The sequence below is a fragment of the Gadus chalcogrammus genome, chromosome 16 (assembly GCF_026213295.1).
Source record: "Gadus chalcogrammus isolate NIFS_2021 chromosome 16, NIFS_Gcha_1.0, whole genome shotgun sequence".
In the NCBI taxonomy this organism is placed as follows: domain Eukaryota; kingdom Metazoa; phylum Chordata; class Actinopteri; order Gadiformes; family Gadidae; genus Gadus; species Gadus chalcogrammus.
The window spans coordinates 11,849,801-11,875,116 of NC_079427.1; the positions used below are offsets into that span (position 1 = coordinate 11,849,801).

General features: G+C 46.6%; 2 protein-coding genes across 4 annotated transcripts; both read right to left on the bottom strand.

Annotated features, from left to right (window-relative positions):
- Window positions 1-699: 699 nt before the first annotated feature.
- On the bottom strand, window positions 700-5,556 carry paf1 (PAF1 homolog, Paf1/RNA polymerase II complex component). Of its 2 annotated transcripts, none has more exons than XM_056612402.1 (14): window positions 5,348-5,556; window positions 4,900-4,932; window positions 4,695-4,787; window positions 4,477-4,598; window positions 4,327-4,393; window positions 4,059-4,160; window positions 3,839-3,944; window positions 3,622-3,690; window positions 3,231-3,334; window positions 2,966-3,082; window positions 2,746-2,874; window positions 2,467-2,572; window positions 1,906-1,984; window positions 700-1,428 (listed from the first exon to the last, which is right to left on the bottom strand). In XM_056612402.1, exons 1-14 carry the CDS (start codon window positions 5,392-5,394, stop codon window positions 893-895), a joined length of 1,710 nt encoding a protein of 569 aa, XP_056468377.1. In that variant the 5' UTR covers window positions 5,395-5,556; the 3' UTR covers window positions 700-892. The 2 variants fall into 2 exon arrangements, with proteins under 2 accessions (XP_056468377.1, XP_056468378.1); XM_056612403.1 differs by having other exon boundaries at window positions 4,900-4,929; window positions 5,348-5,554.
- A 98-nt stretch (window positions 5,557-5,654) lies between these two features.
- taok1a (TAO kinase 1a) lies at window positions 5,655-25,310 on the bottom strand. 2 transcript variants are annotated; one of them, XM_056612399.1, is made up of 20 exons: window positions 25,040-25,310; window positions 20,679-20,935; window positions 20,058-20,129; window positions 19,664-19,765; window positions 19,505-19,550; window positions 19,130-19,226; window positions 18,899-19,012; window positions 18,681-18,772; window positions 18,411-18,504; window positions 18,216-18,297; window positions 17,900-18,067; window positions 17,383-17,568; window positions 16,563-16,691; window positions 15,956-16,192; window positions 15,598-15,726; window positions 14,813-15,016; window positions 13,563-13,802; window positions 12,047-12,259; window positions 11,429-11,611; window positions 5,655-10,265 (listed from the first exon to the last, which is right to left on the bottom strand). In XM_056612399.1, exons 2-20 carry the CDS (start codon window positions 20,808-20,810, stop codon window positions 9,699-9,701), a joined length of 3,087 nt encoding a protein of 1,028 aa, XP_056468374.1. In that variant the 5' UTR covers window positions 20,811-20,935; window positions 25,040-25,310; the 3' UTR covers window positions 5,655-9,698. The 2 variants fall into 2 exon arrangements, with proteins under 2 accessions (XP_056468374.1, XP_056468375.1); XM_056612400.1 differs by lacking the exon at window positions 25,040-25,310 and adding an exon at window positions 24,818-25,033.
- Between the last annotated feature and the right edge of the window lie 6 nt (window positions 25,311-25,316).

Consider the following 25,316-nt stretch of genomic DNA (forward strand, 5'->3'; position numbering starts at 1 on the left):
GTTTCGAATAGTGATTTGGTGCGGGTGGGATAGGAAACCTCATCCACCACCCCCACCACTCATCATGTCTAGCCCCCAGCCGGGTGACGCACAGCAGCCAGGACGCGCACACTACACACTGGCTACCTCAGTCGACGAGAGGTGATGAACGCTACAATCCAATTAGAGCCGGGGCTGATTAGGCGGCCAAGTTGCTACCAGAGCCAGGTTGGGAATCCGGCCAGGACACCGTGTTTAGCAGCCCCGACTCTAGCTAGCGACGCCTTCTTGCCACGGGATCGTTAGTGACCGGATGTAGCCAGGACCCCGGATTTGCGGCTCATGCGAAAGACCATGCTCATTTCTATCCCAAGGCATTGGGGACATCACGTTGCCAGACGGATGGGCAACCCCTACTGGCTCTCCAGCACCTCTATCGGCTCCATCTGGTCTCCCATCCAAGGATGGCTAGGCCAGAGCCAGGACAGCCCTGCATGCATGATGATCCCCTACCCACCCACCTAAACTCATTAAGACACCCCCCCAGTGCAGTGATTAGTCGATTGGCTGGCTCATTGATATAGATGGATGGAATCTGGTTTCCTAGGTTAAGCAACGGCGCAACCGTGACACACAATCGTATACATATCGAAGGTGTGCTGCCCCCAATTACACACACCTCTGTTCTGATGTAGTCACATGGAAGACTCATGACGGGTGTCATATTTTTCTTTTATTAAAAAAAAAAAAGGAAACAAAAACATAATACACTTGCACTTGTCTAACCAGCTCCTGCGGACCGAAGCCCTCCACTTCCGCCTGGCCGGAGAGGCTCTCTAAAATCCGGCAGAGACAGGGCCCTCTGCCCCGACACCAGCCGGAACCCCCTGGCGTGCCCCCCCACCCCGGGCGCTCATTCGCTGTCACTGCCGTCGCTGGAGTCGGACGCCTGCTCGCTGCCGCTGCCGCTCTGGGCGCGGCCCCCGGAGTGCTCGCTGCTGCGGTCGCTGTGCGCCGGGGATGCGCTGGCCCGGCTCCTCCGGCCCCCCCGGTCCTCCTCGCTGCCGCTGCCCTCCTCCTCGCTGCCGCTGCCCCGGGCGCCCGAGCGCTTGGGCTCCGTGATGTCTGCCTCGCTGTCCTCGTCGTCGTCGCTGCCGAAGATCTCCTCCTCGTCCCGCATCTCGCGGGTCCGCTCCCCGCCGCTCTCGCTGCCGCTGCCGCTGCCGGCGCTACCGGCGCTGCCGCCGCTGGGCTTCCTGACACGCCGGGGCTTGGCCTTCTCGCGCTCTTCCTCGCCGCCGCCCACCTCCACCTCATCCTCTTCCTCCTCTTGCACCACCACTCTGGGCGGCCGTTCCGGCACCTCTTCCTCGTCCTCATCCTCGTCCTTGTCGGAGTCGCTGTCGGAGTTATCCGCGTCGCTCCCGCTTCCCTTCTCCTTCTCGTCACCTGGAGACGCCACAATCACACAGCCAGGGGTCAGACAGGGGCAACACCGCCAGGGGCATCAAATAGATCAGACAGGGGCAACACAGACAGGGGCAACACATGGTCCGTGGTTTTAAAAACTCATAATGCTACAATATTATTATTTTTTTTTAATCAAGACAAAATCTGTACAAAATAACCCTCCATAAATCACCTCGACCAAAGATATGTCCATCTTACTTTTTTTTAATAAACTCAAAAACGTGTAATAATAAATAGAACCATCCATCATTCGAGTATATCCCAACACATTCGCAGGACGGTGTTAATTGAAATTTCAGACATTCACTGAGCCTTTACCAACTTTTCTAGGAGTAGATTGAACCCAGAGAATAAATCCATTGCCTCTAATCTATCCTGCCTCACCTCTATTAACAGGCCATAAACCAACAACGATAAAAACGAGGAGAGAGAAAGAGCAAACAACAAACAACTGACCGGAGTCCTGCAGGTCCTTGTCCAGGTCCTCCTCCTCATCCTCGGGCTCGTGGTTCTCCAGCTGGGCTTTGCGGGCGTCCTGCGGTGAACAGAGACAGAGGTGAGGGTTACTACACTGGGACAGCTTCAACACAACCACACTAACCAGTACCACGGCCAGAGCCACGACCATCTAGAAGTAGGATTCAAAGTATGTATTCATGGTCTTACAGGATGAAAGGAACAATATTACACATTAGAATGGGGGGTTTATATGATCTATGTCAAGGCTGTTTATACATCTAATAAAACTATTGTCAGGTCTTTTGTGTGGGCCTTGCTTAATAAAATGTTGGTAAATGCTCAATACGACACTTAACTTTTGAGTATACATTGTTTGATTTTATATACATTATATTCTATTTAAACACACAATTGTTGGCCATGGAATCTGTGTCCTTTATAGCCCAACCAAACTTAAATGGAACACTGCGCAGCCCACTCACAGAGCATTGCCTTTGGTCCCATAACAGACCTTAAACACTCTTAGTTAAAAGGTCTTTAAAAAGGTGGAACACTCACCTGGGCTTCCAGCTCCTTCTCATTCATATCTCTGTGCTTGCACACGAGCACGGCGTTGGTGGTGGACTGGGCCCCGGCCTTCGCTCTCCTCTTGCTCAGACGCACTCTGCAATGAGCAACGTCACAACACCGCAAGCGCTTAACGTCAAAGGTAAACGCCGTTTAACGAGGCAGCCCCCTCTGATTCCTCCATCGTTTGAACTATGATCTTGATCTATAAAAGTAACCATTCATTTTTCTTGCAATACAATTTTTTTGAAGGACTGCATTCTGGGTTACCTTGTCTCAAGCTCATTGTAGTAAACACCGTCTCCATCCCTGAAGATGAAGAAGTAGTTCTCCTCATAGCCCTTGCTGGCTTTGTTCTTGACGTTCCAGTTGTACTCCCTCGCGATCTTGTAGTCGTACCTGGAACACAGAACGCGTTGGCGTCAGCGCGGTCATGATCGAGTCATTGAAGGCGGCCGTGATGTGAGAATAACCCAACGTTTCCACTTACAGCTCATCAGGCATGTAGTCCAGCTCCTCGTCCACGTCTCTCTTGCGCTTGCGGATGGTCTCCTCGTTGGGCAGGAAGTAGGCCACGAATTGATTTCCTTCCTCATCCATCATACCTCTGCATGGAGGGAAAATAAATAACGCAATTGGTTACAATTCAATGGCATGTCACTGTATCACACACACACACACACACACACAATCTCTCTCTCATACACACACACACACACACACAATCACTCTCATACACACACACACACACACACCTGATCATGGCCTGAGACATCATCTCCACTCCGGCGGGAGCGGTCATGTCTTTAGGAGCAGGGTCAGAGTCAAAGATGACCTGAGCACATGGGTTGATCCACATCTGAAAGGAGTAAAAACACCAAGCAGGGTCATTAACTATTAAAAAAAACATTGGTCCATGTGCATGCATTGCCAAGCAGTAATTACATTACTTTAAAGGTTCAGCTGAACCAAAAAAATATATACACAGGATTGGTTAATTGGAAATCAAAAAACAAAGATATTAGAAGAATTAAAAACTGTGTTTATTGTGGGAGCAAGAATAATAAGGTTCCTAAAATTGAATTACAAATCTCACAGACAAGATCACAATACAGACATTACTAAAGAGTTAAGAGCGTAGCTTACCTTGAAGTCAGGGAACGCGGGCATAACTTCCACAGGAGTGACTCTGGGTTTACTGTAGTGCGTGACGATCTGAAGAGGGCACAGGCACGTTTAGTCCCAAACACAAGCAGTATAATGCTTCACTTTAACTATAAGCATTCTTAATAATATATTATTCATGATGTCTATACGTCTAAAGGAAAATGCGGATGGGAGCTACAGAAATGACATCACCCACCGGTTTCTGTGCATCCTCAAAGGTCTTCTCAATAGCAGAGATCTGGCTGTCTCTGTCCTTGTAGATCTCCTCTTCGGTGAACTGTTGTTTGACAGACACACCAATTCTGAGGAGATAGACCGGCGGGGGAAAGTTAAGAATCAAAGAGTCAAAAGTAACAATTGTAAGAAATCGAATGTTGCCATGTAGAATTAACAAACATTCAACTAATCTAACTCACTTGACTTCAACTTTCTCATTGCATACACCGTATCTGTTGAACTCTGTAGAAATGTACTCTGTCTTCCTCATCCATGGCACCACCTTGGCGTGCTGCTGCGACCTTTACGAAGAGATGGGGAAAAACACAAAACATTCAGCATGATTTCAAATAAAAAGGATCCACGTTAAAATGAGTATTATCCGTATATTATTATAAATATGCAAGACAAAAAAGTGAATGTTACACGGTGTGTTTGTGTGTGTGTGTGCGTGTGTGTGTGGCTGACCTTTTAGAACTGGACGGTGCTTGCATGTCCTCTTCCAGTAACTTTTCATCAGCTGGATCCAACAGAACTGTAGCGAAAAAATCCAAATGTTACTGTAATATACATGGTAGTGTGTAGCTTTACAAGCCTCACTTTGACCAGATGACTTACTGCTGGGGTCAACACGGTAGGTGTCAGGGTTGATGAGGTCGATGGTAACCCCCAGATCTGGTTCTGTCAGCAGCTCATGTTTGTGCTGTTTCTCCAGGGAGGTGGCTTTGTACTGCACAAATCTGTTCCAAGAGATTCAGAATAGCCAGCCGTCAAGAGTCTGACTAAGGCTACTACTCCGTTGAGACTCTACTCAGTGTCAGTGGGGGGGTATTTACCTGTGCTGGTCGAATGGATATGTGATGAATTTGGGGTCGAAGGGGATGTCTGGAAGACTGTTGCAGTATTTGACCCGACAGACCACACCTGACCTGTTACAAGAACAAAATGAGAAACGTCAGTCATCATAGCTTTAGTTTTATTTTACTTATAAAGAGGCTAATTGTATAATAACGAACATGTTGCCATTTGTGATGCATTTACCTCTCCGGGACAGTTCTGTGAGAGGAGCTCCTACTGCAAAAGGAAACACAATGTCACATGTTCATACATTTGACAATACACAGATCCATTCTTGAGGCGGGACTGTCCAAATATCTCAATACTTATGCTGTCCTTAACCACAACCTAATTATAATTGCTTACTTGGATATCCGCAGACCTATAGCCTATATGGTTAACAACACCTTCCGTGCATGGAGTTACATGATCATAAACTAAGTAGCGTAGCAACCTAAAATAATATTTGCATCTAGTTTGCGGGTCCGCCTGGGCTATTGCCAATCATCACTTATGTGTTGAATACGTGGTATATTATTTTACATGCACACTGCAGAAACTAACCATGTTTATTCGTTATTAATTGCCGGTCAGCCACCCATAGCACATCCATACAACCAACAGACTTAAGTTTAAACTTAAAGGGGTTCACCTGTGTCCATCTTCGCGCTGCGCCTGAGTCTGAATAGTCGGAGCCATCGTCTACTCAAGTCCCGCACACCTCGGGCCAGCACTGCTCGACAAAACACTTTCAATCCAACACAATCTACAAAAAAACGGGTCCACTTTCAACCCCGGAGTGGACTTGTGTTCTTCCCTTTCCTCCGTCACTGCCTTGCAAATGAACCCGGTTCTAAAATGCGGGTCAACAACAAATAAAGATTTTGTGGAGTTAAAATAATGGGCGCCCCCTAGTGTTGTGGCATGTTGTGGCAGCTGGTTTGTATGCATTATTTTGCTTAGTAATCTTCTATGCTTGAATTCACAATTTAAATATTCAATTTGTAAAACAGCTAAATAAGCAAACGTTGACACCTTCGATGAAAACCTCAAACCACGTGGTAAACGACACAGGATCTGGTGAGGTGAAATACCACACTTTAAGGCTCCACCCAATTTATGAGGAAAACTGTTCAAAGTAGGACATTACACAATAAGAGGTAATCAGAAGAACATGATCCTGATATTACAGTACGCAACGGCACCAACCTGATTTCAACTAACTCCCTCTCCTCCAACGACCATGGGCGACCAACTTGAGTCATTGAATCTATGCAGATAACGTGTCACTATAGTCTAGTGGAATGTTTTGGAACAATAATACTGCAAGACAAAAAAAATTGCACCACAGGTCAAGTTATACTAAAATTACTTTATTACAGCTGATTTCTGTTCAATATCCCTCTGCCAATACAACAGTAATTATAATACAAACAAAATGGTACATTTGATCCTAGGTAATTCGCTTTGCTTAAATCCACCATTTCTTTTTTTCTTGGTTTAACTCTTACAAGTTTCATCTTATAATCTTTCAGACATTCAATAACATCTATACATTTCAAGACAGAGTACATTAAGGTGTAGTGGTAATGCTGTGGCGAGAATACTGACATCTTCAAAGAAATGCAATCTCTTTTCATATATTTGCCTGTCACCACATCATCGTTTCACGCCACTGCTTTAGAACTCTGCCAACGGTTTGTCTATAAATATATGCATCGTGTATCTCATGCCGTCAGCCCAGTAAAAAACTAAAAGACAGTTCAACCAAGGAAATAAGACAAGTGTGTGTGTGTGTGTGTGTGTGTGTGTGTGTGTGTGTGTGTGTGTGTGTGTGTGTGTGTGTGTTTGAGCATGTGAGCGTGTGTGTGTGGGGTCGGGTTTTGGTATGGCACAGTGTTGGGAGCAGAGAGGGAGGATCTCAGACTGTTCCGCGGTGGTTGACGCGGTAATGAATGCGTTACGGTCAGTAGGACAGAAGTGGACACCAAGCTTTAGAATCGTGACACAAATAAAAGTCCAGGTGGGTGGAAGGAGGTCCTATGCACAACAATAGGACTCCCTCGCACGAAAACACAACGGGGAACGGACCACAGATATTGTTGGCGTTCTGACTGTGTTTTGACCTGACATTAATACAATTGACCCAAAAATTCCCATAATCTTAAATACACCCCCCCTCCTGGTCCGCCATCGCTTTTACTAACAACCAAAAGAAAACCTGAATGGAACCTGTTTTATTACACAAATAGCTCAAGCTATTGACAATGGGTGTTAAGACAAAAAAATAAGTTGTATATTGGTATTATGGGGAAGCAAAACCTATCGCACAACGTATGTAATATGACAAACCCAAAGCTCTCTGATGACCGAGTGCAGAGCAAAACAAAACAATCCACCCATTCAAATAAATAAACACCAGTCTTGCATTTCTTGACCACTTGACAAGGATGCGAAAGGGTGAGGGATTCACGCACGGCCACAAGGTTAGGGACCGCTCGAATCTCAAAGAGGAGATGGACGAAAGAAATTAATAAAAGCAAAGAAGGAAATCGACTGAGTTTCATTTTGATCTTAATGGTCCGTTGGCTAAGCAAATGGCATTTTAAAGTAAACAGCAAATACATGCAAATAAAGCATTTAGTGTAGTATCGATGTACACAAACCAAGAATATCTTCCATAAACTACTTTTGGACAACTCAATAGGATTTTTATTTTGAGAGCCAACATTTTCTTTTATAATATAATATCAGTGTATTCTGCAAGTTAAATAAGGTTAGTTTTTTTTTTTTAAAGTTATTTACTTTATGCAAGTTTAGTTTTAAAAAGTTTTATCTGGAGAAGGAAAACAAAAATCAATATTAACAAAACTCCATCTCAGAGATATATGGGAGGTTCTTTCCATGTAATTCTGGATTATTAATGTTTAGGCCTATTCATGATTCAACCCTGGTATTAGTTAGCTAGTGACAGATGAGGGGGTGGGATGTGATTAAATGGTGGGCAATCCAAACACATTTCATGACTCACAAAACCTGCTAAGTGCATTCATTTTAAAATGCTGAGTGAGAGAGAAACAAACATGGGTCAACTAAGTAATTTACCCAAGTGCATTGCTAAATCTATAAAAAAAAAAAAAGAAAAACGGTTTAATGTCAACCACTGCTAAATTAACGTAATGCTTTCATACTTAAAAAGCAACACTAAAAACTGTGCTTGATTCATGCACCTTTGCGTTATGTAGGCAAGAAGATAGGTTTTTTTATTTGAGTCCTTAGTGTTTAATTTCACAGGTCCAAACTTGTATCTTCATTAACAGTGTCGTTTTTTTTAAAGTTATTTATTTTCTATTCACAGATGCATTGCCGAGCCTGCTGTTATGGTCAAGGTTTCTGGCTTTACACGATAAATCTATTTGCATGTTCGGGCACTTCTTTCAGACACATCCTCGCTTCTCTCCCTACTTTCAACCAGGATCAATGAAAATATCCCCAACGTGACCGTCAATGTCTGGGGTAATCTTTAGGTCAAAAATAAACCCTGAACTGAAGACTCTCTGGACAGCTATGGCTAGTTGCTCCCCCACACCCAACTTGTGTTTAAAAAATAGTATTCTTAAGAAACATAATATAAACTTCCTTGACCAATTCCTAATGGCATCTAAATAAAAAGCCTTTCAGGGAATTTGGTAATATGCAAGGCAAATTATTATTATTATAACTAATTATATATCTATATCTATAGATATAGATATAGAAATATATATCTATAAACATCTAGATATAGATATCTATATATATATAAAGATAGGTTTAAAGTGCTTTAAATAGGCAGCAGTTTAACAAGGCACGCATAAAATAAACATATCCAAGGGTCCTTTTTTTAAAAGGCAACCAAGTCTGTCTCCTCCATCCATCACATAGAATGCAACATTCTCCTCATCAAAGCAGTCTGAACAATCTAAAAACATCACCCTTGAAAGATAGTATCGCTCATTCGAGATATATTCCTCATATTTTTATAAAACTTTATATAACACCCACATTACTGCATATGTACAATGAGTATAAGAAAACTACAATTTAGACTTTGGGATCTTGCAAACTTAAGATTTGAGTGGATATGAAGCAATCTGAACATTCAAAATAAATTGGCATCCATTTCAACTAAGTTAAGTTGTATCACTTAAATATGTAACAGCGTTTAATAAATCACAGGTTTAAAAAAAGGAAAAGGCACATATTTCTTTTTTGAGCTGCAACAGTTGCAACAAAACAACGTAGCCGGACAAAGTAAGGGGTGGCACGAACGTATCTTAATTTTGGCGAATGACTGAGGAACTCTAAGTATTAGCTTTTGATACTATAGGAAGACAACTGAACGTCAGAGCATTGACCAATACAGCAGGCTGGCAGCAAAGACAGCGGAGCACTGTGTGTGTGGACTGCGACGTGGGGCCAACAGGACTAGGGTCGGGAACAAGATCAACTCACTGTGATTGCGTCACACAACATTTGTAAAGGACATAGTTAATACAAGTCAAAGGCTGTCTTTTTTTTTTTTTTTTCCAACAGTGTTTCATGTGCAAAATGAGAGCAATGGCTGAGATAAAGCACGACATATAGATTCTAAATGATAAGGAATTTGATTGAAGAGATCTCCAAATTAAAAAAAAAAAAATTTAAGCTAAGTGTGGACACTACGTTGGTGTTAAAACTAATTCTGAATCTATACGTGTGCTGGAAAACTGCTTTGAGGAAGGGTGGAGTCATCCCAGCCCTTTTGACCTGAGCAACATTGATTTCACCACACATCCCTATCTGTACACGGGGTAGGAGGGGGGGCAGGGAGTCAAGGTGAGAGAAAGCGAGGGAGAGAGAGAGAGAGAGAGCAATGTGTTGTGAGCGGAGCCTAAACATCTCCAGCTGACTCTCCTCAGTTCACCGGACTCTGACCCCCAGGGTGGACTGGTGCGGGGGGTGGGGTGTATGCATGCGTGTGTCTATGTGTAAGACAGATGCGACCCGTTAGATATCTGAGAGGTGACACTGGCGCTCCTGCTCATGGCCGGCTCACCGCGCCCCCCCGACGCAGTCCTCCGCAGGGCCTGGGGGCTGTTGTGCCCGCCCCCCGCGCTGTTCCGGGACAGCAGGTGCCCCCCCACCGGGTGCCCCCAGGGCTGGGGGGTGCCGGCCGCCTGCATGCTGCCGGGGCCCCAGCTGGGCCCCAGCGACCCCCCGCCCGGGCTAGAGTGGTAGTGGTGGTGGTTGCCCTGGTGGCTCCCCGCGGAGCCCATCACAACGCCCCCGCCGCCGCTGCCGCCCCCCCAGGGCGACCCCCGGGCGGAGCCCCCCACCTGGCGGGGGGGCGTGTGCTGGTTCCAGCTGCCTGAGGCCCCCGGGAAGCTGTTGCTGAGGGCCTCGGGGGAGAGGTTGGACAGGGCCATGTTGCTGAAGCCCAGCCGCATGCTCTCTGAGTCGAAGGCCTCGATCTCGCGGGCCTGCCGCTCCAGCAGGCTGCGGATGCGCTCCACGCGCTCATTCTGCAGCGACAGCATCTCCTCCTCGATCTGGGGACACGCACACATGGTCCTTAGAACACAGACGGCCCTTAGTAGACACGCAGACGACCCTTAGTACGCACGCACTCGGCCCTTAGTACGCACGCACTCGGCCCTTCGTACGCACGCACACTGGCCCTTAGTACGCACGCACACTGGCCCTTAGTACGCACGCACACAGGCCCTTAGTACGCACGCACACTGGCCCTTAGTGCGCACGCACACAGGCCCTTAGTACGCACGCACACTGGCCCTTAGTGCGCACGCACACTGGCCCTTAGTACGCACGCACACTGGCCCTTAGTACGCACGCACACTGGCCCTTAGTACGCACGCACTCGGCCCTTAGCACACACACACAGCCCTAAGTACACACACAGCACTTAGTACCGGCTCTCTGCTGCATGGCACACACACGCACACGCACGCACACACACACACGCACACGCCCGGCGGATAGCGCTACAATAAGATACTACATTTAGGGATAATTGCAATCAATTATACTCTATCGTCAATTATAGTTCAGTGTTAAGATACAACGGTAGTAAAAAAATAATACGTTGTACTAAGGCATTTTACACCGTACTCAGTGTGTTGAATAAGCTACCGAGGCTCGGAATGGTTCATTCCTTCGTCACCACAGGCGAGACCAAAGCCTGTTTGTGCGCATGCCAAAGGGGAGCTTAAAACACAGATCAGTGCATAGTAGAGTTAACTTGGTACACAACAACACCGTCTGCCCATCTTCACATCAGCCCCATCCCTGACTTGAATGGTAATCCCCTAACAGTCAAGATTGGGAGACATGAGAATTCCGCTCCAGGAAAACAGTGAAATACAGCCCCTGGGCTGTTACAGTACTTTAAATTAGGTGTTAAATTAAGTGAAGAGACCCTCTTCAATGGTATTCCACAAGGGCTGGTGTAGTAAGTGTTGAGTTAAGTGCTATGTTAAGTGTAAAGTTACGTGTAAAGGTAAATTAAGTCACCGTTTTGAAATGGGAATACCAAACAGTCAAGACGGGGTGACGTGAGAATAGGAAACAGTGAAACAAGGGCTGTGTTTCACTGGGAGAGGAATTCTCGCATCACCCCGACATGACCCCACTGCCCTGTGCAGGAGCCTGACAGTGCCCCCTGATCGCCCGTACAGCCCGGTGTGACGCTGACCTTCTGCTCCAGCAGGGCGCGGCGCAGGGACACCCGCTGCTCCAGGTGCTTGCGCTCTCGCTCGTGCTGCGCGTCCGTCTGCATCTTGATCTTGCTCTGGTAGGCGTTGAGCAGCTCCAGCTCCTGCTGCAGCTGCATGCGCACCACCTGACACTGGGACTCCTGGGCCTCGTCCAGACGCAGCTGTAGACGAGAGAGAGAGACGATGACAGAGAGACAGAGACAGAGACAGAGACAGAGAGAGAGAGAGAGACACACAGACAGACAGAGAGAGAAGTAGGGATTAGGTGGGAGAAATGTATATACATATAGATCAGAAATAACAGATAGATATGCATAGAAGGGGAAGATTGGGGCAGGGGAAGAAAAAAAGAGACAGACAGAGCGAGAGACGATAGAGTGTGAAAGAATATATATAGACAGGGAACAAAGAGACACAAATAGAAAGATGCATCAGATGAACATAACTAGAGAGAGACAGTTGGAGAATAAAAGAGAGCCTAAGACAAAAAATAGGTAGAGTGGGTTGGAAAGAAAAGGCTGGAGGATCAACGAGCATGAGACCGGGACACCGTTTCCCAGAAGGCCTGCTGCTTATAACCAGGGGCGTGGCCTCACCGCCTGGGTGGAGAGCATCTCGTTGATGGAGTGGTCGTACTGCTCCGCTAGGATGGCCAGCTTGCGGTGCTGCTCCTGCTTCAGCCTCTTCAGCACGGCCTTGTGCTCTGCCTTGGGCGTGCTCTCCAGCAGGTGGTTCCTCAGCGCCTTGTACTGCCTCGTCTGGATCTTACACGTGTCCTGGAACTGCTTCTTGATCTGCAGCTCCTTGGACTGGGACACGAGGTGCACATAGAGGTGGGTGAGTGGATAGCTTTGTTGTATACCAGGAATGGGTCAACCTAACGATTGTGTTTGGCATGAAACATATGTTATGGCAAATATTTTGGCCGTTGCCTGAGGCAGTGAACTGGTCAACAAACATCCAAGGGCAAGATTAAGGGTGCAATCCCACTAGGCCATCTGGCCGTGGCCGTTTTCACACCTAACCGTGCTCAACTGGCCCAATTGTTCTCTGGCCTGCACTCACACTAGGCCATCTGGCCGTGGCCCGTCGCAACTGTGGCCTGGCCACGGTAGGCTCTTGTACATACGTCATCACGTCGTAACACGTCATCACCAAGCGTCTGCTGCATTGACCATAATAAAGTCAGAGTTTTAACATCAATGGACAACAACACAGAGAACACAGTTCGCACTTTGCCGAGTCTGTTGCTTATTTGGAGGCGGAATGCCCAAATGGCTAACAGACACTGGACTTCTCTATGGGACCAACGTGAACCAACAGTTGGACCGCTTGACGCCATGTTTACCGTTTAAGGGGAAAGAAGGCTCGTCGCATAGACTATACGTCATCCAGCTCAGGTTGCGTAGCCGTGCGTGTGCGTGTCTGCTCATTAGCATCTGTACCGTGGCGGCCCGTACCGTAGCAGCACACCTCTCCCAAGTGGCCAAATTGGCCTGGCCTGGCCAGACTGGCCACACTCAAACTGGCAGATTTGAGCACGGTTAGGTGTGAAAACGTCCACGACCACGGCCAGATGGCCTAGTGTTAGTGCACCCTGAAACTGTCTTTGAAAAAGTTCCACCCAATAAAAAACAAACAGTTTAGGCTACCGAAACTACTGGTTTAAAAAAAAAAAATGTAGCTATCCATCTCAACTCAAAAGTATAATATCAAGTCCAATAAACAATAAAAATTTAAATCTGCAAATTCCCCCTTATAATAAAACGGTTCACAAGAAACCCAATGCAGGATTACTGTCTCGTAAACTACAGGACATTAGGCTTTACTAGGCTAGGAGTTTCACGACATGACACTTCTAGAAAACATAACAATGGTTGTGTACTGCACAAAAAAAATAAAAATAAAAGATAATCCAACATCACACTGCATTCCGACAGAGCGATTCTGCGAGGTACTGGTGCTACTGGTATCAGTACCTGTGGGGACCATTGACCAGTACCAGTGGTGAACATCGACCAGTACCTCCCCAGCCCCAGTTCAAACCTTCTTCCCACCCTCCTTTACCCCCAGCCCTTCCCCCCTTCCTCCCAGCGGCGGAGGGACCCCCACCTTGAGGCTCTTGGGCTGCTGCCGGACCTCCATGACGTGCTTGCGGCGCAGCTCGCGCTCCCGCCTCTTGTTGTACTCCTGCTGGTTGGTGAGCTCCGTCTGGTGCTGCAGGCGGGTCAGGTCGGTGCGCTGCCGCTGGATGTTGTTGAGCTGGCGGAACTCCAGCTCCTGCATGGACTCGTGGTGCCGCAGCAGCATGGCATGCTCCAGGTCCCGCTGGGTCTGGCGCTTGTTCAGCTCCTGGGTGGGGGGGGGGGGACCGGATTAGAGGGGGTTTGGAGAGACTCTCGACTAGAGCTGCCTGATTAATCGATTTTTATTCGTAATTCGAATTTATGGTCAATCTATAAAAAAACATATACATGCACGAAAAAAGTGAGCGTTTAGAGTTTGCCTAAAGTATGTGGCAACCAAACTTTGCTTTTGTTATTCATTGTTAACCTTGAAATAAAATCCAAACTTAAAAAATACATACATTTGTAATTTATAGAAAAAAATATCTTCATCCCGACTTAAAACGGAGGATATCATACAAATATATATATATCCGAATAAGCGCAAAAATAGTAAGGTGATCTATCCTTTAATACCCTAAATGTAAGCAACCCTTCCGAATAACCAAGTGCCGACCCCGTTGCCCGGCTCACATCAATATGTCAGGCCCCCAGGGTGGCGGTGTCGGGGCCCCAGGGTGGTGTCTCACCTCTCGCACTAGGTCCTGCCTATTGTTGTGGTGTCTCACCTCTCGCACTAGGTCCTGCCTATTGTTGTGGTGTCTCACCTCTCGCACTAAGTCCTGCCTATTGTTGTGGTGACTCACCTCTCGCACTAGGTCCTGCCTATTGTTGTGGTGTCTCACCTCTCGCACTAGGTCCTGCCTATTGTTGTGGTGTCTCACCTCTCGCACTAGGTCCTGCCTGATGTTGTGGTGTCTCACCTCTCGCACCAGGTCCTGCCTATTGTTGTGGTGTCTCACCTCTCGCACTAGGTCCTGCCTGATGTTGTGGTGTCGGGCCCCAGGGTGGTGTCTCACCTCTCGCACTAGGTCCTGCCTGATGTTGTGGTGTCGGGCCCCAGGGTGGTGTCTCACCTATCGCACTAGGTCCTGCCTAATGTTGTGGTGTCGGGGCCCCAGGGTGGTGGTGTCAGGGCCCCAGGGTGGTGTCTCACCTCTCGGACTAAGTCCTGCCTATTGTTGTGGTGTCGGGCCCCCAGGGTGGTGGTGTCGGGGCCCCAGGGTGGTGTCTCACCTCGCGCACTAGGTCCTGCTCGATGTTGTGGCGGGCGGTCAGGATCCTCCTCTTGAAGCGGCGGCACTCCAGGTCCAGGTACTGCCGCTGGCGCCGCATCAGGTTGGCCTCCTCCTCCGCCTGGAAGTGCTGGAAGTTCTCCTTCTGCTTGGACAGCCACTCCTGCTTCTCCTTCTTGGGCGTCGACTGGTTGTCGTTGAGCTCCTGGAAACGAGGGAGGGATGGTAGGATGAGGAACGGATCGGAGAGATATATATATATATATATACATATATATATATATATATATATATATATATATATACATATATCTCTCAATACGGCGATGTATTGTCACCCTTTTTCGTGCGGTACGACAATCGATACACTGGCACCAAGTATCAATTTTATTTTCTTAAATATCCATATTTTAACGACCAAAACAGGCGCTCTAAACATATATCCATGCTCCACGGGGTGGCGCTTAACACATGAAGAAAGGAGACTTTAACGGAAGTAAACTAACGAAAAAAACTCAGTTTGGACTATGAATAGACAGAGGCCGACATTTTTTAACATATGAATATAGAATATGTTTATTTTATATTCATAGTTCGACATATATCGTGATTTATCGTTATACGATTGGCAAAGAAATATATTGATGACAATAGAATCGCTCTATCGCGATATTATCGGTATCGCAGGCCATGTAACGGATATCGTATCGTGATTCCCTGTGATTCCCACCCCATGTCATTTAAACCCAATGCGGGAGCTCTGTCGAGCAGCAGAGTAGACGGTACCTCTTTAAGTTGCTCCTTCCGTAGTTTGTACTCCCTCTTCTGGGACTCCAGGAAGCTGTTGAGCTCCTTCTTCTGCTGGCTCTGGATGTGCTGCTGGAACTTCTTCTCGTCGTTGGTGAAGGTTTTCGCCTGATGGGGGAAAGATGGAAACATATCGTTAGCCTCAATTGGGCCAAAATATGACTTAGGCTATAAATTATATATCAATTATACTATTGAGGCTAACGATATCAATTTTACTACGAGGCTAACGCTATCAATTATACTATGAGGCTAACGATCTATATAAATACAACCAAGTTTCATGTGAAACCATTAGAGGGGGGGGGGGGGGGGGTCAGTAGCTGCGTTGACATACGTCTTTTTCCAGGGAGCCGTGGTGCTTCTTCACCAGCTTCTCCATCTCCTGGGCGAAGCTGTTCCTCTGGTTCTCCAGCTCCTTGTCCAGCCGCAGCCGGTGTTCGTCCATCTCCGACTTGAGCTTGTTCTCCAGGGCCATCAGCTGCTTCTGGTGCTGCCGCCGCATGCGCTTGTAGCCCGACATCTGCTCCCGCAGCTCAGAGTCCTGCTCGTGCTCCTTCATCTGCCGCGTCACCTGGTAGACGGCAACACACACACTGTTAAGAGGGCAGCTATGAAAGTGTCTGGTCTTCTGGAGAAACTCTTTGTGTAGACAGGTACAACAATAGAATACATTTTGTAAAGATTTCTTTGATATGCCAATACGAAAAGTTGCACTATACGGTTGACATGACCGTTGGAATAAACCAGTTATTGTATTTGAGACTTTTTGGGTTATTCATGCTCATGTAATAAAAATCTCTGATGAACTTTCACCAGCAGAATTAATAATAACTTCTTCAGGCAAAACGAGATATGTTCTCTATGAGGACGGACTGGCAAAATCAACACAATCAGGAACCCCTTTTCAAACTCCTCCTTCTCCATCCAGCCTGAGTGTTTACCAGAGAAGCCGTGCGTATGGTGGCAAAGTGCTCGCGGTTGCGTTTTGGTCTTGGAACATGAACAGAAGGGGACTGGGACTCGGGTTGACCCGCGTTGGCCTCGGGGTCTTCATGGTTGGCCTCTTCCTCCTAGGGGGGAGGGGGGGGGGGGACATCCACAACAAACAGAGAATTTATTCCGTAGCACATTGACAGATACAAGATAACACATGCTATTGACAGACCGTGCTATCTCTTATCTCGGGGGGCCAGACTCGTCAAGTAACTAGGGTGTTCCGGTACGAAGCGTCTTGGTTTCAAACTCTATGTCCACAGTGGGACCGATGGTTTGGGATTCGGACCAAGAAGCGGAAGGACCTTAACCCATACCTGCTTCTTAGAACATGCATCTAAACTTCACTTTAGCAGATGCTCTAAATAAAATAGCATCAGTCAGTTTCCGCAAAAAAACTCAAGACTCATTTTTGCAGAGTTCACCTAGACTCTGCATAGCCTCCCCCCCCCCCCCCCCTTACGCACTTATTGAATGTTGTATGTCAAACTTGGCATCGTGTAGCATCTTATCCTAGCTATCTTTGCTGTACACAGAGAATGGGTTAACCTAGCGATTGTTAGTGCTTAGCACTTGGTTCTATGAACATCCTTACTGTACCGACATTGATATGTCATTTCTGACAATTGTACTTATTGTAAGCCACTTTGGATAAAAGCGTCTGCTAAATGCCCTAAATGTGAATCAGCCAAAATGACTTATTAGTACAGGAGTGCATCTTAAGAGGAGACGGGTTCCTGTATGCGTAATCCCCACGGCCCCACTAACCGGTTTGAGGTGGATGACGGAGCTGTTGGATATGACGGTCTTGTCTCGCTCCATGTCCTCGGCAGCGTCTGTCAGGCTGTTGACGGAGCTGCTCTGAGAGCTGGCGCTGATGGACATGCTGGGGATGGACTGGTTGCTGCCCACGCTGTTCACAGTGCCCGTCCGCCCGGCACTGTTCTCCGGCTCCTGAGCACGAGAACACACCCGGCGGTCAGAGACACTCACGCTTACTGGTAGGTATTGATGCGAGTGTTGTTCAAAATGTAGCTGTTTTTTTGGTGGAAAACCCTATTTTGGAACGTTTCCTGGTTTATTTTATGTCTTATTATGTTCACAGAATTTTCAGGCAAAACAAAAAAGGTTGATGCAAATAAAAACACTTCAGTGAACAATACGAGTTATCATAAGCCTAAACCTAGCCACACTGTGCCTAGATGTAACAACAACACTAGCAATCAATATAAACAGTCGCTGGAGCGGAGAGAGAGAAAGAGACAGAGACAGAGATAGAACAAACCTCCTCGTCGTCTTGAGCCTCTGCTGCAGGCCCGTTGTGTGCATCGTGGAACAGGAGCTTCTTCATCTTGCGGTACTGCAGGTTGTCCAACTCCCGCACCGCGTCCTTGGTCCGCGAGATCAGGTCCAACACCACAGACTCCGGCCTCTCGCGTTGTACAAAGGCATGCTGGAGACAGGGAGGGGAGAATCACGACATTTAATCGAATGAATTGAAGAAAGAATAAGCACAAAGTCGGTTTGGTAATATTTGATTACCACAGGATTTTTAATGCATCTTATCGGCATTAATCTCTTGTCGATCCCTGTCGTCCTACCTTCAACAGCTCTTCAGAGTTGGGTCTGTCCTGGGGCAGTTTCTGAAGACAGGAATCTACAAAGTTTCGGAAATATTCCGTCCTGAATCGGAAGGAAAACGGGTAAGGAGGAAGGGGAAAGAATTAAAATGTTGAAATGAACTAATTGTATGTTATTTTGCATCTGCTCAGATAAATGCATAGAAAGTCACTCACCATTCACTTGACATCAGTGTGGGGCTCTCATTCTGTGCTATGTGGTATAAGGCACTCATTGCATTCATATTAAACAGTGGAGGTTTTCTCTCAGCTGCAAAAAAAAACACAATGCAACACAACACACACATAAGTCAGATACATTGGTTCTGACTCAATCAGTGTATGCAAATGTCATTTTATTATCTCTGCTACCAGATTACCATTATGTAAACACAGAAAAAAACAGGATTCTGTGTTTGAAACAGAATTCAGAATAACGACCCTTACCCAATTCAATGCAAGTGATCCCTAGTGACCAAATGTCAATCTTCCCATCATACTGGCCCTCATCCATAGCCAGGATCACTTCAGGGGCCATCCTGAGAAAGGGTTGACATGTTAGCCACATACTTTAGCTCCAAAAGTTACCCTGAGAACTATTGCAGCAGCATCAGGATAAGTTATTGATATGCCCATGTGATGGTCATGAGACGTTCGCAGCGTACCAATATGGTGTTCCCACAAAGGAATTGGCGGGTGAGGCGATGGACGCCGAGCCAAAATCGGCCAGTTTCACTTGGCCTGGTTCTGTCAGCAAGACATTGCCTGCCTTGATGTCTCTGTGGGAGACAAAGGGAAGGGAAGGGGAGATTACAGCTTCCAGACACATGCAGCTGTCACACTGCTCAGCGTGGTTGCCCGTCGTACCCCTCGCACCGCGGGCGGACAAGGCTTACCGGTGAATCATGTTGTGGGAGTGGAGATAGGCCAGGCCTTGCAGAGCTCCGTGCGTGATCGCAGCTATCTCCACTTCTTGGAGAGGCTTCTTGTGGACTGAATGGAGAAGGTTGGACAGTGAGTAAGTGAGGCGACTTTAAGACTGTAACTATGATTTGAGACCGTATAGGTGATTTGAGAGAGTAACTATGATTTGAGACCGTATCTGTGATTTCAGACGGCAACTGTGAATTCAGACATATTGTGTTACCGGTCTATGCAACCAAAACATTAACCGCGACTTAAAAAGGTTGATGTTCAATATGGAACTATGAATGGGTATTACTGGGATATTAAGGATATAAATATAAGGATCTACAAATGAGACACCATACCCTCCAAGAGGTCTGAAGCGGAGCCCAGGCAATACTCCATCACCAACTGAAAACAGAGAAAGTAGAGTAAATAGGTTGTATTTCCCCACAAATATATCACCTCCATACACTCAGTCAGTCAGTCACCAGCAGCACAAACGCAATGTTGTAAAGTCTCACCCAGGCCGTGTGCTCGCGTAGAAAACATCCTTTGTACTCGATGCTGTTTGGATGTTGTATTCTCTGGAGGAATTTGACCTCCTTGATTATGTCTTGCCATTTCTGGGAAATTATATTAAAAAAGAAATGTTAAAATGTATCGTCAATGAATAATAGTCATCTCATAGAACTGGCAAAATGGTGAGCAAGGACAATAACAGTCATTATGTACTCCAGAATGACCAATACAACTTGGGAAAAACCCCTGTGTTTGTTCATTCGCCTAAAAGCAAGGAGTTAGACAAATAGTAATTATTCTGTCTGTTTATTTAAAGCGTTTATTTGACAGCTAGCAATATTGACTTTCGTACAATGACACAGAAGGACGTGTAAGAGAAAACAGCAAACATTGTACCTCGATGGACTGCTTTCCACTATAGGACATCTTTTTGATGGCCACCACCTCATTTGTTCGAATGTCCCGTGCCTACATTTGACAAAGAATAAAAGTAAGACATTAGAATGATTCAGGGGGTTCCTACACCAGGAACAGAAGTGAAAGTCCTCAGACTCCGAACTCTGTTAGAATCCCAATGATCCTTCACTGAATCCATACGCCTGACCGCCCAGACCTCCTCTATCCAGGGACAATTTGTTAACTCTAGAGTTTTGGCAGGAAGCTGAAGAATTTGTAATTGTATGCATTGATACTTGTACTTGCACCCCTTTGAAACAGAGGCTTTAACTTCCGACAAATGTACTTACTGTAAGTCGCTTTGGAGAAAAGCATCTGCTAAATACCCTGAATCTAAATGTAAATCTTAGGATAATGTTTAAAAATACTTTATCCAAGTTTTCAGGAGGGCTTAAGCTAAAGGGGGTTAAAAATAAACTGGCTTGAGTTGAAAAAAAAAAATCAATATTATCGATATTATCTCTTCTAATCTTCCTCTCTAGCGCAACCCTATATCCTAAACAGTACCCACAGAACTGCTCTCATAAACCCCAGTCCCAGATCACAGTCTCCAATACTCACAAAGTAAACGGCCCCGAAGCTGCCATGTCCGATCTCCCGCAGATCCGAGAACAGCTTCTCGGGGTCCTCCTTGAAGAACAGCTCTGCGACCTCGGGGTCCTTCAGGTTCCCGGCGCGGCTGGCGTTGGGCATATTGTTTGGGGTTGGGGGAGCTCAATGCCACCACCGCCGCCAGGAACGTTCTGGATCTCCGACAGTGACGCGACAGCCCCCACGATGGCTCATCTGCGGGTCAGTAGCCGCATGCGTGTCAAGACCTGGGGGGGGAGGAGGCAGAAAGTGGAGCAGGTTAGGATACAGTGCCTTTCCTGTACCGCGCTGAGAAGGCATTACGGACGTGGGTGGTTGATTGTGGCAGGCGACAGAATGTGGGAGCCTTCACACTCTTTTCAATGCCCCCACATGTGATGATGGAACGTTTTTTGTTTTTTTCCGACAGAAACATTTGGGAAACTATAATGGAAAGAAAAGCGAACCAGCTTTAGATTTAGAGGGCGAGGTCGATGAGGTCTTCAGATTGAGACGGCAGCGACGAGACAGTGGAGTCCAATACGAAGACAAGTAGATGAATATCAAATAAAGACCTAGAATAGGCTCGGTTGAGACGCAAAGGGGACTCGGGTGAAGTCAGGGAGCTTGGACAGCAGCAAATACTGGGGCCTTTTGCTGACGAGAGCTACACGAGATCAGTCTCTGGTTACCATGGTAACTCACAGCACTACCATAAACTAAGTGCCTATGTTCCTGAAAAGTATGTCTCCGCTCATGCCTAGTCCGTACGTATGTGTTGCATTGGGATGTTCGAGATTAGTAGACTAGTAGACTGAACGACTATGTCGGTTTAACCACTCCCCGCCTCTCATAGGAAAGTATTCCTGCGAAGAATTGATCGCGGACGCACGTACGCCACGTGCTATGTCCTTGATCAAAAATAGAAATACGCCTATAGGCCTAACATACCAATTCAAATGAGTCGTCAGAAGATTGCTAGTTGTGTAAAAGTTTAAGAACACATATTTGTGTGCAGCAGCAAACAAGTCCCTGCTCTAACAAAGGGAGCCACGAGCGAGCCACTGACTGATGGAGAGGTGACAGGGGCGACGCGTCGCAGAGACAAAGCATTCCGCTGACGGCACTACTCGTTTAACCGGTAAGGAGTTCGTAAACACACACAGCGAAAGCCTCCCGTCGGAGAAAGAAGAATTTAGAAAATCAAACGCCATGTGGGGTTGCCCGATGGTTCAATTGAAGTGGTAGGGATGCACCCTGTGGTCATAAACTTAAGTTATGGACCATCCCCGATGAGATCAGACTTTAGTTGGACAGTGTAGAGTTCCACGAGAAGTTTGTGTCTGTCCATAGAATAGGGTTGGCATTTGCTTTCCTCCCTTTATCAACATGAGGAAACATCTTAATTGGGGTAACACAATCTGTTTTTATGCCAATACTGATTTGATATTCTCATGAGTGATCTGAGGGATTAACCCATTATAATATTTAGCCTAGGTTTTAGCCATTAATTAGTTTGTGGAGATGAATTAACCGACTTGATTCATCAATGGACATGGGGGATGCAAAATATTTTAACCTTTTGCATCCTGTGATGCGGCATGGCCTAATACACAAGTATAAGACCGGGTAGCACCAGGCCACCACATTAAAGTCAGTCTTGTGGGTTATAATTTTGCACAGTAACTCAAGTCTGAGATAACCTACGGTGCCATTTTCAACCTCAGCAGATGTAACTGATTATCTACGGTAGCATTTTGTTTTCATTATTATGGGTTGGTATAGATACATATATATATTTTTTTTTTGAGTTTTGCACAAAGGGAAGTAAGTGTGAAACAAGTAGATGAATCTGTCATTGGGACGAATACATTTAGCAAAATGACCAACCCTTATACAAAGGAAGCATATACCGTTTCACAAACTGATTATAGCCATCCTATGCCAGAATTTCGAAACTAGAACGGAACTGTATTATCTCACTACACAAAGTCTTCGTAAAATCCGTGCCCATGAAAGGAAACGCTGTCAACGGCTAGTTAGTTATAAAGTCTACTTTTCAGGAGAACCTCGTATGCCTCACATTGAGGAAACTATGTTGACATGTTAGTGCTGCAGTTGCAATTGTTTGGGGGTGCGTCTTGTGCACAATAGTGTTTGATTCACTTGAATGGCTCAAGCAATCTGCAAATTTAGAGTTTATCGGCCGATCACGTGTCTAGGGGGCTCCCCGTTCACGTGTTTATCGGCCGATAATGATCACCGATCAAACGGTGCATCACTAACCTTAAGCGTAATTGTGAAGCCTGGTTTCAGAAACATATTCAATACCTGCAAAGGCGTTTGTACACATCCATAATGTGGCAACAGCAGGGCGTATATCTAGTCATTGTAAAAACGACGAACCAAGAGTTTCCTAAGCAGCTCAGATGATTAGATGCAAGCAGATACAGAGCTGACACCAGAGTCACAAGACTTCTCCCTCAGCCGGGAAGGAACACCACATCCACCCACCCCCACCCCTCATCCAAGTAGACCTCTTTTGTCCCACCAAACACTGGGCAGCTCGCTGGGATGCAGAAGCCCCGGCGTTGTGAACCAAAGCCTTATGGCCATGCGGTGACTGTAAGCGTCATTGTGCCTCACTACATTGTTGCTCATGAATGTGTCCCAGTGTCACCGTTTAATGACGGGCCTTTCAAACACACGAGCACGTGAGTGATGATAACTGATACCTTCGTGAAGTCCGATGGTGTGCCAGCCACTACACACGCAGACAAGAATGCAGTCAGACAGGACAAAGCTGGAGGGCTGCAATTCCCTATGTGCTTCTCTCTGTGCGCCCAGTGCTCTGCATTTTTCAGCACTTCCTGATCACAGGCTGAGAGGGGAGGGGACAACGGCAATTAGGCAACTGAGTAATTGCTCCTTTTCACTGAGCAACAATCACACAATTGGTAATGGTAATTTAATTGTAGCCAAGATGAAAGAAAGCATGTGATTTGTTGTGTTGCCTTTTCTTTTCTTTTTACAAAAATCGTTCTGTGTGAAATAGGCTACGGCCGTTTGATAAAACTATATACATCACAGTCATCACTGCTCATGTGATCTGGTTATCAGGAGTATCGATAAGCACACAATTATATCAACTTTAGTTTCCTTTTGCCAATCTTATCAGGAAATACCATGGACGTCGATCGATGACACTGCACTTTATTGTTTCAGTAGAGTACGGTTTGGTGTCCATGACATTAATGCTCCAGACATCGAGGTTATATCCTACTTTTAGTGTGAGTTATATCATAATCAAACATTTGAGTCACCCAGACAGACACAAGTATAATCGAAGATCAGCCCATCTCTGTACCAACTTGATTCCACTTTCTTGTCTTTTTAATCTTCCAGCTAGCAGCACATGTAGCTGGCCAACACCTTCCTGTACTCCGTGCTCCATCACACCAGCCCTGGAGAAACAGACTCCACTCCTTACGACAGACCAGGAGGAACAGACAACCACTCCTTACGACGGTGACACGATCGCAACTCCTGCGTAATTACGCACACCTTGAAGTGTACAAACGCCATAACAGACATGCAAAATTCGTTATAAAAACAGACAAACACGCTCAACAAATATCACCAGAGGGCGATTGACAAACTACTTTACCAGGGGTGGGCCAGCTCCTCTACCAGCCAGAAAACTACAACAGCCCTGGAGGAACAGACACCACTCCTTACACCAGCGACACGATCACAACTCCTGCGTTATTACGCACACCGTGAAGTGTACTAACGCAATAACAAACACACACAAGCACCAACACACAAATGCGTTATAAAAACAAACACACCCCACCAAATCTCAACCAGAGGACGATTGACGAACTACTTTCCCAGGGGTGGGCTAGCTCCTAGCCACCAGCTAGGAGCTGCAAAACTTCCAAGCAGCAAAGTGTTAAACACCGACCAGAATGGTTAAACCCCCGAGTTGAACCATTCCTATTCATGATCTCAACAAGTGTGGACAAAAACCACAACGAGGCAATGCAAACGGGGGTCTGTGTTCAACTAAAGTAAGACTTAAGGACTGCTCGCTAGCTCCCAGGCTAGCCCGATTAGCTCCCACTCACCCTCCTCTGACAGGCCGGGCTTCAGCAGGGAGCGTCGCGGCCCGGACTGCGTTCACACGGGGAAATAACACCTCCACACCGATCGCTGACACGGCAATGTGCTCGCGTTATGTGGGCATGGCTTTGGACGTTGTCAATCGACGGCGGGACACGGATGTCCCGGTGAATATGAGGTTAAAATCCCCACCCTTGGACGAGTCTCGACTCCCACTCCCAGCTTACCAAGATGGCGGCCGGCCGCTCCGACGCCTCCTTCGGTGAAAACACGCTCGGGAGACGGTGAGGGAAGTTCAATAACACCGCCGAACTACCCGTCAAAGCACGAAGACAGCGGGCCAGACGCTTTGTAAACGAAGGAAAGGGTCCCTAGCTGAGACCAGACTACTGACGTGGTCGATATTTCGTGTGTTTATGTTGCGGCTCTGATTTGATATCCGTCTTCCCTTAGTTGCGAGACATCGGACTACATTTCCGGTTCAGTCATCGGACTACATTTCCA

Bases quoted from the DNA above. Each gene is read 5' to 3' on its own strand.
- paf1 (XM_056612402.1), bottom strand. From the start codon at position 5,394: ATGGCTCCGACTATTCAGACTCAGGCGCAGCGCGAAGATGGACACAG. The intron at 3,335-3,621 runs GTAAGCTACGCT...TACTCCTTTCAG, and splicing joins CCGCGTTCCCTGACTTCAAG to ATGTGGATCAACCCATGTGC. The intron at 2,573-2,745 runs GTAACCCAGAAT...TGCTCATTGCAG, and splicing joins TACAATGAGCTTGAGACAAG to AGTGCGTCTGAGCAAGAGGA.
- taok1a (XM_056612399.1), bottom strand. From the start codon at position 20,810: ATGCCCAACGCCAGCCGCGCCGGGAACCTGAAGGACCCCGAGGTCGCA. The intron at 19,766-20,057 runs GTACAATGTTTG...ATAATTTCCCAG, and splicing joins GTGGAAAGCAGTCCATCGAG to AAATGGCAAGACATAATCAA. The intron at 18,298-18,410 runs GTGAGTGACTTT...CTTCCGATTCAG, and splicing joins ACACTGATGTCAAGTGAATG to GACGGAATATTTCCGAAACT.